Genomic DNA, 13499 nt, shown 5'->3' with positions numbered 1-13499 from the left:
ACAGAGAAGGTCATTCGATCAACCTTCTGTACTTCACAGGTCATTAAGTTTCAAGTAGATGACCCTCTATGTTTTGCTCAGAAACCTGAAGTAAACTAAGAATTTTCAGTCTTGCGAAAACAAAATGATTTATTTGCTTCAGGCAGAACACAGGAGAGATTGAGGTGCTGCCAGTGCCTGAGGCCCTCCCAGTGTCCAAAACTGACTGGCTAGAAATATGTCCAGACAATCACAGTGGGTTAGCCATGGCTCTGATGAAGGGGGAAGCCTTCAGACTATTGCCAGTTTGACCTGAAGGAAAATGCCTCCACGCATAGACCTCTGGCCCCTACTGTTGCAAAGGGAAATACAGCCAAGTATGAGAGAGTGACAGTCTGTTTTCCTGCTGGAGGTTCCAATCTTTGCTTCTGAAGAAAGGGGAGATCCCCAAATCTTGCCCTCATCTAGTCAGCTGTGCCTCAGGACTGGTGAGATTCAGTGGAAGTAGTGCTGTTGACCACCTAAAAGCAACTCACAGAAATTCCGAAGCAGATCTGATTATGAATTATTTGCTGAGGTATCTCCGGAGAGGGGCCTCCAACCCCGGAGCGAGGGGAAACCCCTCGTGCAGGAGCCTCAGTTCCGAGCGGCGACAGCACCCGAGGGAGCCCCGAGCCCTCTCCAGGCCTTGCCCAGGAGCCGCAGCTCCGCTGAGGGGCGCAGGGACTCACAGGGGGCGGTGCCAGGAGGGACGGCCCCGCCCTTAGCGGGGAAAACCCGCCCCGGGGAGCGCGGGAACAGCGCGTGGCGCGGCAGTCAGGGCGTGGCGCGGCGGTTGGCGCCGGCAGCGCGAGCGAGCAGTGGGCGGGAAGGGGCGCGCTCGCCTCAGGCCCAGGGCCCGGTCTGGGAGCTCTGCTCTGGCTGCCCCGGAGGTGGCAGCGTCGGCACCAGACAGAGGCGATGAGAGGGGAGGCTGCAGCGCGGAGCTCGGGGTGTAGCGAGTGCCTGCACCGGTCTCGTGAGGCGAGGGTGCACAATGGGCAGGGCTGCGCTCGGTGCGCCCTGGTGGAGGCCCTCCTGCAGCAGGGGCTGAGCTGCGGGTCAGTAGCTGAAAGATGTCAGGGGAGCTGAGAGGGAGCTGGACGGCTTACCCCAGGCCCAGACTGTGCAGGGGATACAAGCGTCCACCATAGCGCATATAGAAAAGGAGGAGGGCATTAATCCAGGAAGCTGGGAGCTAGTAACAAAAGTAACCAACACAAAAAAGGAGGAAGAGGTGATGGTCCTGCTGTAATCAGTGCTTGGTGCAGGCTCACCTTGAGTACTGGGTGCAGTTGTAGACCACACCATTGGACAAGAACATGAAGGTCCTTGAATGCATCCAGAGAAAGGCAGCAAATTTGTTGGCAGGGCTGGAAGGCATGTCCTGTGAGGAGCGGCTGAGGGGGCTGGGTTTGTCTAGTTCAGAGAAAAGGAGGCTGAGAGGAGACCTCATTGCTCTCTACAGCTCTTCCCGAGAAGAGGAAATGGAGAGGGGGGTGCTGATCTCTTCTTGCTGGGATCCACTGATATGATGTGTGGGGATGGTTCAGAGCTGTGTCTGGGGCATTTTAGACTAGATATTAGGAAGCATTTCTTTACCTAGAGGGTGGCAAAAAACTGGAGCAGGCTTCCTAGAGAGGTTACCAATGCCCTATGCCCATCAGTGTTTCAGAGGCATTTGGACAACACCCTTAATAACATGCTTTAACTTTTGGCCAGCCCTGAAGTGGTCAAGCAGTTGGACTCGATCATTGTAGGTCTCTTCCAACTTCCATTTTTTTTCTCCCTACTTCCTTCCATAACAGTACATGCTGAGGAAATACTGGATGACATTTCTTCCCACTAGCAGAATGGACTGAATGGTTATCATGTCCCATCACAGGCATTGGCTCTGTCACTCTGTGGGAAGGAGGCCTGTGCCTTCTGATGGGGGTGAGAGATGTCGATTGTCTCTGGATCATTTGAGCATGTGAACAGATTTGCAAAAAGCACATGTGAACTGGTTTGTGAAACTCTTCTGTGTTCATCCAGTTTATTTGGGTTTCCACGGGATAGCAAAGGACCACATCTCTGACATCAGTGAGGCTCAAAGGATCAAGCCCTCAGCCTGAAGCAGAACATGCTCCTGAACTGAGTGGTTGCAAATCTTGTTTCTGTGGGCAGTACCTGCTCATTTCCTTGTGATTTCCACCCACTCCCAACCCCACCCCTCCCCCAGATACTGGTTTGTGACAATGCCCGAGTTGTTTCTTGTGGAGAAACAGAACAAAACACAAGAGCCTGAGAACAACAACGCTCCATCAGGAGTCCATCTGGCCCAGTATTCTCTCTCCTGTGGCACCCCATACATGTCTAAAGGAGAGCAGATGAGGAGTCCAGGTGAGAAAAGCACTATAAAGAAACTCAATATATTGTCAATATAACTATTAAGTAGGTATTTGTTTATTCGGTGCTGGGCGCATGGAGAATCACTCCTCCTAACACACGCACTCACTGTCTAGCTTGTTACAAATTTATGTTCATAAGATTTCTTGAGAACAGGAGGGTTTCTCTTTGGAACTCTGCCATTCCTCCTTGAGCATGTGTACTGTCCTCTGGTGGTGGTTGACAGTGGTCGTGAGGATGAAGGCTCAAAATCTTCCTCTAGGTTGAACATTTTACCTTTTTTCTTGGAGTATGCACAGTACTTCATGGTAGTTTCCCAAACCACTGAAGCAGTCCTAACTGGGATACATCTTTATCTTTAGCACACAAGCAGTCCCTATTGGCTTAGGCCTAGACAAGCAGTAACCGTGTTGCTTAATAAATTAGCTGACCTTACAATTTTATGCTTTTTCTTAAAGCTTGTTTGTCTTAGTATATAGCTTCTTTGTCTTAGTGAATTTCTGCTATCACAAGTCTACTTCTGTCAGGGTCCAGGAGGTTTACATAGGCCTCAATGCCTGGGACTGGCCTCCCTTGGGACCTACGCTGCAGATAGCCGCTCAGACCTAAGTCAGGGCTTGTCATGCAGAACTATATGCGTAACGTAGCATAGCTATTCTGAGCTATGCTGTTCTATTCAATTCCTTTCCATTCCATTCCATTCCATTCCCTGCGCTCACAATGAGTTGTATAATGATGAGACTGTTATTTACCTGAAATGGCAAGGGGTTTTCGGCACCAAAAACACTTTCAAAGACACAAATCAGAAAGGTTACAGGTGGAAAGAGTATTTTATTTATTCATAAGTAAAGTTAGGTTGGGTTACGTTAGTTTAGGTTAGTTTTAGTTTACTGAATTTTAGCCTAGTTTAGTTTAGATTATCTTTTCCTAAATCTTTCAGAGCGATGCTGTGGTGGTTCGAGAGCAGTGCAAGAACCCAGCCAGAATGGGCTGGGGAAGACCTGACAAGGGGTGGTGCTCAATGCTACAGAGGACAGGCAACAATCCCGGGGCCACGCTGGGGCCACCCTGGGAGTCCAGAACTCTGCCTCCCCCCGGATGCGGGGCACGAGGGCCAGCTGCGTGGAGCACGAGCCACTGCCTTTGGGCCACAATATCTCGAAGGAGCCCCATGAAGGGGCTGTGCTCGGCTGCAAGGGAAGGCAAAAAACCCCAGGGACACTTGCTAGTCCACCTGGGGGAAAAAAGCTCTTCCCCCCCTAGCTGCAGGACACGAGGGCCACCTTCGTGGAGCATGAGCACCGGGCAATAACCAAGCCAGAATGGACCGAGGAGCCCCGACAAGTGGTCACACTCAGCACTCAGAGGAAGGCAAAAAACCCCTGGGGACCAGTGCCAATCTGCCCCAGGGGAAAATTCCTTCCTGACCCCATTGCTGGCGATCGGCTACTCCCTGAGCATGTGAGCAAGACCTGCTCCAGGTCCACGGGCCGGTTATGGCTCTTGGGGCACACTGGCACTGCCTTTTCTGCCTCCACCTGGAGCCATCTCAGGGGCTTCCAAGAACAGCAAAATGACCCTGGCCTGATCAACCCTGGGGGTAGGAATCCTTCCTGTGCCTGGCAGTGGGAGCTATAAAGCACTGGGGGAGGGCACTGGGCCATCTGTGGGCCCTATTTGTTATGGCTACTGCCACTATCTCCCCAGAAGGTGAGGACGGCGATCTCTTCGCAGACTAAGCAGGGTTTCCATCCATCTGATGAGCTGCGAGTGTGGCCCCTCCAGGAGCTGGAATTGCAGCAGAGAACCCCCCACAGCTTCGGGCAGTCTTCTTGCCTCTGCCCCTCCAAGTAATTCCATGGGTGCCTCAAGGAATTCCTCTCGGGTGCCTTCAGGCTGCCAGCTGTGTTTTGGTGGCAGCGCTGGGCACTCTGGCAGTGGGACATGGGAGGACGCTGCCTTACACTGCCCCAGAGCATTGTGATGCTGCGTTACCGGGTGGTGGCACTAGGACATGGGGGTGACGGGGCCTCCACAGCCCTGCCCAGTGCAGCCCTGCTGCTGCTGCCCCTTTGCCCAGCACCCCTTGCAGAAAGGCCTTTGGGGTGCTGGCCCTGAGGCAGTGCCTGTGCCCAGGAGGCCCCAGGGATGTCCCTGCCTATGGGCACCACTGCTGGGTGTCCCTGTAGATTAATCTGTGTGTTCAGACTGCATCAATAAAGCGTTTATACCACATACAGTCATTTGGCTGTGGCGATCCCAGAGGTGAAAGAAAGGGGTTTTGGTTCCCTCTGCATGAGCTTTGCAGAAACAGAGGGAGCATTACAGGATTTCGTCACCATTCCTTATCAATACACCAAGTGGCATTTTCTCCTACGCTGTTTATGGTGAGGTTTTCTTCTTGGAAAAACAAAGTCTTTTTCTTGGAAAGAAGAATAATTTAAGAAATTTCTTCTGCTTTTGTTACACGGAGTGTTTAGATACTTGCTTGTGTTTATTAACATTCATGTGTCTAGTTTGGGGGTTTACCCCACACAGGGGCTGTGAGAGTGAAGGCCTTAGGCCCACTGTAGGAGAGGATCACGTTTGAGATCATCTTAAGAACCTGAATGTGCACAAGTCCATGGGACCTGATGAAATTCGTCCATGGGTCCTGAAGGAGCTGGCAGATGAAGTGGCCAAGCCACTGTCCATCATATTTGAAAAATCATGGCAGTCAGCTGAAGTTCCCAATGACTGGAAAAAGGGAAATATAATCCCTGTTTTCAAGAAGGGGAATATGGAAGAGCCAGGGAACTACAGACCAGTCAGTCTCACCTCTGTGCCTGGCAAAATCTTGGGGCAGATTCTCCTGGAAAGCTTGCTAAGGCACATGAAAAACAACAAGGTGGATGGTCATCCAGTATCTGAAGGGGGCCTACAAGGGTGCTGGAGAGGGACTCTTCATTAGGGACTGTAGTGATAGGACAAGGGCTAACGGGTTCAAACTTAAACAGGGGAAGTTTAGATTGGATATAAGGAAGAAATTCTTTACGGTGAGGGTGGTGAGGCACTGGAATGGGTTGCCCAAGGAAGTTGTGAATGCTCCATCCCTGGCACTGTTCAAGGCCAAGTTGGATGGGGTCTTGGGTGACATGGTTTAGTGTGAGGTGTCCCTGCCCATTGCAGGGGGTTTGGGACTAGATGATCTTAAGGTCCTTTACAACACGAACTATTCTATGATTCTGTGAATCGTTGTTTCTATGCAAAGCAGCACTGAGAGTAATATTTACACTTATAGTAACAAGTTTATATGATGCAGTTGAGGTGAATGTGCCTGTGGGATTTAAAACTTTCTGAGCTTCATAATGGCCATAATGTAGAACTCAAGCATTGTGCAAATTAAAAAAAAATTGCAGTTAATGGTGTGTTTGAGAAATAAACCAGGCATGTATCTTTTACATTTATATCATCTGAAGAGAATGAGTTGCTTTTCCAATGCAGAGTGCAATGTAAAAGAAAAAATAAATATTTAGAGCATATTTGTTTGGATGTAATCGTATGTACCTGAAGTCATATATTTACAGTTCAGCTGTGTTTGTTTCAACGTGCAAGGCTCCAGAGCTCATATCTGACGTATTGATGTCAGTTGTATGTCAAAATGCTTGGCAGCTGTATGCATTCAAGCGTGCTGTGTTTGTAGGAGAGAAGATCTGCATGGGGGATGAACGTGGAGGGTCTGAGGGCTGTGCTTCCTGTTGGGACAAGGAGAAATGAGGCATTGTGGCCAAGCCTGGGGTTTCATGGAGTTTCATCACATTTGATGTTTGCTCAGTTCTCCAGCTGCTGACATCCAGTCACTATGAGGGCATGCCAGACTTCGTTTAAAAAATAATCTAGCCTTTGTAGTTCTGCAGAAAATGGAAAACATGAATCTTAATTGAATCCTCACATTATTTTTAATTTCCAGTTTATAAATTGGTCTCAGATTGGCTATGTTTAGATACAGTGTGGGAGTTACACGTATAAGTTTTGATTGCTCAGGTTTGGTGATAGTGATAAGGTCTTTGTTTTGCCCTGCGTCTCTCCCTCCACACATGGCCAGCAAGTCGAGGGAGGTTATTCTGCCCCTCTCCTCTGCTCTTCTGAGACACCATCTGGAGTACGGTGTCCAACTCTGGAGTCAGTAGGGGAAAGTACTGGTCCAGAGGAGGCCCACAAAAATGATCAGAGGCTTGGAGCACCTCTCCTATGAGGGAAGGCTGAGAGAGTTGGAGTTGTTCAGCCTGGAGAAGACAAGACTTTTGCAATAGAATGAGGGCTAATGGTTTTAAACTAGCAGAGGAGAGATTCAGGAGGGATGTGAGGAAGAAATGTTTTACAATGGGGGTAGTAAAACACTCATAGGTTGGCCAGAGAGGTGGTAGATGAACCATCCCTGGAGACATTGAAGGCCAGGCTGTATGTGGTTCTAGGCAGCCTGATCCCATTGAAGGTGTTTGCATTGAAGGTGCTCATTGGAGGGGGGTTGGACTAGAAGACCTTTGAAGGTTCCTTCCAACCCAAACTATCCTATGATTCTGTGATCCTGTTTCTAGTATCCAGCAGTCTGGTCAAAGATGTTGTTACTTGCTTGTAGGATGATTGAGAAAGTGGAAGGAATGACTTGTGTCACTTGTGTGCTCGTGCTGTAACATAAACTCCCTTTGGAGAGAGAGATTTTTTTTTTTTGTGGTGTCAGGTAAAATACATTATTCCCATATTCTTGTAAACTGGTTGTTTCATATTCAAGATTAATTTTTTTTATCTCACTAAACTTGGCAAAGTCCCTGACCATCGTTGCAGATTAGGTACATGTCAACCTCCAGAACTTTCAGTTTTAAATTACTGATACGGCAGAAAGCGTCAGAACCAGTTTGATGTGTAATAAGCACAGTGTTCTCATTCTTGGATAGCTAAGTTTCTTTAACCCTTCAGAAGGAAAAAAAAAATACCTGCAGAGGCTGAGAAACATAAAAAGAATTCCATTGAGAAACATGGGTGTCAAAGGGCAATAATGTGAGTTCTTTGCTAATTGGAAGCACTTACATTAGTAATGATGAAAATAGCAAACATTGGAACAGTGATAACAGCAATACAGGCCTGTTCCTGCCTGGTTTTGCAGGTGATTTTCTATAATGAATATTTTGAGTGTGTTTCAGTCTCTGCATAATATAAAGTTACTAAAGATCAAAGACGTATTCATTTCCATACATATTCTTTTTCTAGAGGAAGACTTGGTTAATTCGGTTTTTAATGACTTTAACCTTTGTGGCAATGATCGGATGCTCCTCCACAAACTCCAGATGTCTCCAAAGGAGGCTCTGTGCAATTTAGTGAGATAACGAAATATAAAGCTTGAGCAACAGGTAGTTACCAGCTGAGGATTCTGAACTGTCATACTTCTCCAGGTTCTACAAATCTAGCTTTTACCTTCTGCACAATTGTCCCTTGGCTTTCCATAACATTTTCCTCAGGTCCTTCAGAACAGGGGTTTAAGCTCTGAAAACTGTATTTCTACCCACAGCTGCTCTTTTGAAAGCTGAAGAAGAAACCCACACGCCATCCTGAAAAATGGGTTGTTAAGAAATTGATGAAAGTAAACTATGTGCAGAAGTTACACTGTCCCCCAGTAGAAAACCTAGGCCTGAGCTTCCTGGGTTTATAGAAAAGAGAAAGTGTTTCACAGGCCAAAAGTGAGCTTCTTCCCACCCACACTTCACACTGTTGTGAGCCTCACACCCTGGACCTGGGAGGACACTCCTCCCCCAGGTGATGATGGTAAGACTCCTTTATCAAGCCAAGCAAAGGAGCTCCAGCTTTATGCTTAAGCCTCGCAGTGGGATTCCTCTTGGCCACCCAAAACCAGGAGGTTGCCACCTTCTTGTTTATCAATTTGTCCAGTGTTCCTAGCTCAAAAGCAAGCACCAGCCCCTTTCACTTGCCTTTCTCAAGATTAATTAAGGTGAAGACCACAATAACATTATAGGACTGTCTTAACTCTAAACTCCTTGTTTCAGTTGTTCTTTCCACAAAATTAGTTTGGTTCCTGGTGTCCGAGATGAGTGAGGGAGAGATTTCCTCACTGTTTCTCAGCTTTCTGAATCTGTGCTGCTTCAAAAGTTGTGCCACAGTGAGAGCTCCTTAACAGTGCTGTTTCCTGAGTGTCTTCCACAGTTCTGGGGAGAATACCCACTACGTATAATTAGGGAGGTTGTCATAATAATGATGACTGCACTGGAAAAAAAAAATAAGTAATTAGTAATCTAAGTAGTGCAATTAAAAATGTTCCTCTGTGAGTGGTAGTTTGTTCAGAGATGATAACGCCACCTTCTTTTGTTTTCAGGTGTGGCTTGATCTTTTGAAGCCTGTTACGAAACAGATTAGAAGTAAGTATTTCCTTGCTGTCATTTCCTTTTGTCATTCTGTGAGTACTTGAATAAATTAGGACTCTGTCAATTGGAATCTTCTCAACTTTCTTCACTAAATGTATTTATTTATTTTTTATTTCTGGTCTGTCCTTAAAATATGTACTGTATGTACTGTATGTGCTGTGAAATAGTGCCACGTGAACATATGAAGGGGCTGACCCAGTAGGAGGCTGAGGTTTAGCCAGTCAATTTAAGAGGTAGTGGTGGCAATGGAGGAAACTTTTGTAGAAAAAAAAGAGTGCAATAAAAGGAGTATTTGAGGAAGCATACACTGTCAACAGCTAGCAGTAATAAGGATAAAAGAAAAGGAACAGGAAGACATTATTTTACTGGGAAGGAGCTAGCAAATGTGCAACAACTGTGTGGGACATTGCTGCTGAACTTGGAACTAGTTTCATCTATTGAGCCTTGCCATTGAGATTAAGGTTTCATAGGTGGCTCTCTGGTCATAATTGTCTGAGTGTGTCATCCGGAGCCTCTCCTTTTCACAAAAGAGAGATTTACTGTTTTTTCTCTCTGTGATCGTAAGAGTCGTACTTGTAAGAACAAATGTGCTGCTGTTAAAACAGGAACTGTAATTTGCTAGTGGACTTGAAAAATAGATTGTATTTTAGCTCCCTCCTGTTCTGAAGTAAGGGGGATAGACTCATGTATTTTATTGGATCAACTGATGTAATTACTAAAACCGGAGTTCATTTTGGCAGAGTATCCCACAACCGAGGTACTCTTTTATGTGTGTAAATTTTATTATGCAGTCTCTAAATAACCTGAATAAGAAAGAAAGGAGTTAGCATGTATGTATGCACTGCAGGTTCTGAGAATCATCCTTTGTACATCGTTCTGCGTAATAAAATTTGGTCAGCACGTTACTGATGTTTGCTAACTTCCTTTGACATTTCCCATAGGACCGAAGCATGTTGTTGTAAAATTTGTGGTAAAATTCTTCCCACCTGACCATGCTCAGCTGCAGGAGGAACTGACAAGGTTAGTAGCTACATGCCTGTTTTTTCTTACTAAATCTCTAGTGGGCACAGGGGAGAACATGGAATTTGAAATGACGGGGTGAGGATCAATGGCTGCCTTTTAGTATTAGCTTCAAGTTCAGACCTTGAGGTCCCTTCCAACCTGATATTATATGTATATGAAGGATCTATTAAGGTTCTTCCATGTGAATAGGTCCTTCCTTTATGGTGAGAAACATTGTTCTGATGCAGTATTTCTTCACTGCAACTTTTCAACTCCTTTTCTGATCTGCAGTATTATTAGTTTTAATTACAATTTTCCATTCTGATTCAGTATTTTCACTATTAGTTTTTGGTTTCAGTCTTCCAACACAAGGAAGTGCTGTTTTACAAAGAACTCTGGTTTCCATATGACTTGCTCTATAAGGAACAAGTCCACCTTTGTGATGTTCTGTGTTTGTCTCTGTCTTGCTTTGTTTTGGTAATAAAGCAATGGAATGGAAAAAAAATAAATGATTGATATCTCTTGCTGGCCTGGACAGAGAAAAGTAGAAGAGTGGGGTAAGAACAGGGAATATTTACTTGAAAGACTGAGTAAAAACAATAAAATGGAGGAATAAAAACTCACAATGTGATTGATGTTGGTAATGAAACATTTCTGTTTCCAAATAGATAATCTGCATAACAGTTGCTTAGTATCTGAACTGTAAATTGATTTTTGTTGATCTCTTTCTGCACCTGGAGATGTGTCTCTGAATCCTAATGACTTTTTTGGTTAGATTTTAAATGTGCATGGTAGGGAACTTGAATATATGTACACAGCAGTGTGTAGGATGTGAAAGCATATCCACAGGGAACAGCTTTATCACTTGAAGAAGCAGAGAATACAACACTTTTGTGCTGTATTCTTCCACTAGTATGCTGAGTGGAATTAAGCAATTTAAATTCCTGTTGAAGCTTAAAGAAATTTAAATGTTGAAATAATGTCACAGACCTGTGTTGTCCCTGCACTTAAACTGTTAATGTAGAATTGTCCTACGTGGCTGAAATGGTTTGGAGGCAGTGTTAAAAATGGCTGATGCACAGGTAGCTCAAGTAATGGGACCACAGAAGGACCAGAGCTAGCTAGAGTTGTTTAATCAAGATCTTGCTCCTTGTTTCCAGGTGAGTGCAAAGGTACAAGAACTAACTGATAACTATATATCACTGGTTTATCTGGCATTTCTTCGTAGTTACAAGCAGCTCCATTATCTAGTGCTACTTGCTGTGCAGTTGCTGAGCACTTAATAGCTGTCACATTTGCTTCCACTCATATCTCATTGGTGTGGTTCCAAGGGAGGGAAGGAGAGAGAAAAAGAGAGGTATCTTGGTTCTGCAAAGCAGCCACCATGTAAGACTGTAATGGCTGTAGTACAGTATCTGTTATGCTTTACTTAGCTTCTAAACTTAGGAAATGCAGATCACTTCTGTAGATTCCAAGAACTGAAAGGAACATGGAGTCAAAAAAGGAGCTGGGATTGAAATACTTTCCCCTCTTTCCCTTATGCTTTGTGTAACCCTTTGTTCCCTTTGGTTTCGCAGGTACCTATTTGCATTGCAAGTGAAGCAGGACCTGGCACAGGGAAGGCTAACGTGTAATGATACCAGCACTGCCCTCTTAATCTCACACATAGTACAGTGTAAGTTCCCTTTTCTTTCCAGGAGGATAAACAGGACAATTGGTTGGATGTCCTCTAGGGACAGGTTTAAGCCATATGGACAATTAATTGTGCTTCTGTATGATGGCATTCAAATACAGACAATTTACTCTTTCAAATAAAGAAGAGCTCCTGGACACATGACTTGCATTTTTAAGGCACTGCACTTGGTAGTCTGCCTAGGGTCATTTAAAAAGCAAACTTTGCAGGCAGTGGCAGACAGCCTGAATTCTTCTAAATTCCTGTTTAATTAGACTTTGTATCATGTCAGCAGAGCAGTCAAATTCCTGGAAATCTGTATACTGTCTAGAGAATGTAGTAAACAAACATGCTTAGAATGCCAGACTGAATCACAGTCCTAAGAGGAAACTGATAGGGAAGCAAAAACCAACAGATTTTAAGCTTTTTTTTTTCTATAATTGTGAAGTATGCACAATGACACTGTTCAGTGGAATTGTACATTAACTTTATTAATCAAATCAAAACTTGTTTTAGCTTTCAAATCACTTGAAAGGCAATGTATGTTTTTCATTTCAAGATTTTATGGATACTCATCTTGATTATAATGTTAGTAAAAAACGCTTAATAGCTTGCATAATGGTCATAATAGACTGTTGTTTTGAATGGTCATTGTGCAATTCAGTATTGCATATTTCCATTGAAATTCTGTTGTGTGGAAATTACAGTCGACAGAGATGTTTGTCATACTCTGAGTGTTACGGCAGTTTCTCATCAATTGCTGTTGGAAAGGCAGGTATTGCATAGTTTTCTATTTGCCATGGTCATCATTGCCCAGTGTGACTGAGTAACAATAAGGTGTGCAGCAGCCTCTCTGAAATTCTGTATTTCTCATACCATTTTAAAACTGAGACTCTTGGCTAGTGAGCTTTTCGTGTCTTTCATTTTATCCCGTTACAGTGTCCAGCACGCCAACGGTGGTTCTTTCCTTGGTTAAGCTAGTTCTTTCATCTCAGGAAAAAAAGTCTTGATCATTTGGGGAGAATTGAGTATCGTTTGTTACATTGCATTCTAGGAGGGTGAGTTTTCCTACTAAATGCCTGTGCACCAAAGACAGGTGCTGGGGAGAAGACACCCTAATGCTTGTGTCTCTCTTCATTTGAGGTATTGCTCCATGATCATCCTCTCTTGAGCTCTTATAGTTTATATGCGTGATTCCTACTTAGATCCTTTTTCATGTCTGTCTTATCTTTTATTGTTTACTCAAGTTCTTCACTGAACCACCTACACCTCTGGTGTCTGAACTGCTCAGAGAGCAGCTGTTAGCTTGTTTTGCTAAAGCAGCAGCTTAAGAGAGTAGAATACAGGATGTCCTTTCACGTTTACAAGCTGCCCTTTTCCCTCCTCTGTGCAGTTAAACTCAAATATATCTGAGTGTTTTTTCAATTCCTCCATTGTACTCCTCGCCATTCCCCTAGACACATCTATGCAGGCTGGCAAGAAGCTTTCTTTTGAAAGTGTGCAAAAATGGCAAATCCCCACCATTGCTTTTATGCTGCTGAGATGCATTATACTGTTGGACTAAATAATTCTCTTCAGTTGCTGACATGATGCATTTGAAATATTTCTAGGTTTTTGTCCCTTTCCCCTGCGAGCTGGAGATGCGGGGTGATTCTGAACTGGGATTTTAGTAATAAAGTAGTACTTTTAGTAATCAAGTAGTACTTTCATTATAGGGTGAGTAAGGTAAGAGACTTCTGTACTGAAAAATGAGATTTTTCCCTGTGTCAGAAGGAGAGAGGTGAGAGATTCGTCACGCAAAAGTGAGAGAGTATTCACAGAACCTGAACTGCCATTTTGGGCAGAGGGATGTTGTGCCTCATGGTGCATCTACCATCTCCTGACTGCAAGATGGACCTTTTGTTTGCTGTTTATGATTTTTCCCTTCTCGCTTTTTTTGTGTAACATTGTTTGCTAGAAACCTCTGCTAGAAGTTTGCAGCTATCTCATTCATTTATGTATCTTCT

At 44.6% G+C, this 13499-nt stretch overlaps 1 protein-coding gene across 5 annotated transcripts in view; it reads left to right on the top strand.

The window, feature by feature from the left end:
- Nucleotides 1-13499, top strand: part of FARP1 (FERM, ARH/RhoGEF and pleckstrin domain protein 1) — a gene marked incomplete at both ends in the record, with an annotated part of 174364 nt that overhangs the window by 101503 nt on the left and 59362 nt on the right. For all 5 annotated transcript variants that reach the window (XM_080613338.1, XM_080613337.1, XM_080613336.1 and 2 more), the window contains 3 exons: nt 8771-8813; nt 9761-9839; nt 11399-11496. In XM_080613338.1, the coding sequence (XP_080469464.1) occupies nt 8771-8813; nt 9761-9839; nt 11399-11496 (220 nt within the window). The remainder of the gene's footprint in view (nt 1-8770; nt 8814-9760; nt 9840-11398; nt 11497-13499) is intronic.

Source organism: Psittacula echo, assembly GCF_963264785.1.
Source record: "Psittacula echo genome assembly, chromosome: 3".
Taxonomy (NCBI): Eukaryota; Metazoa; Chordata; class Aves; order Psittaciformes; family Psittacidae; genus Psittacula; species Psittacula echo.
Note: the sequence above shows the minus strand (reverse complement) of the source record. Positions and strands in the feature narration are given on the sequence as shown.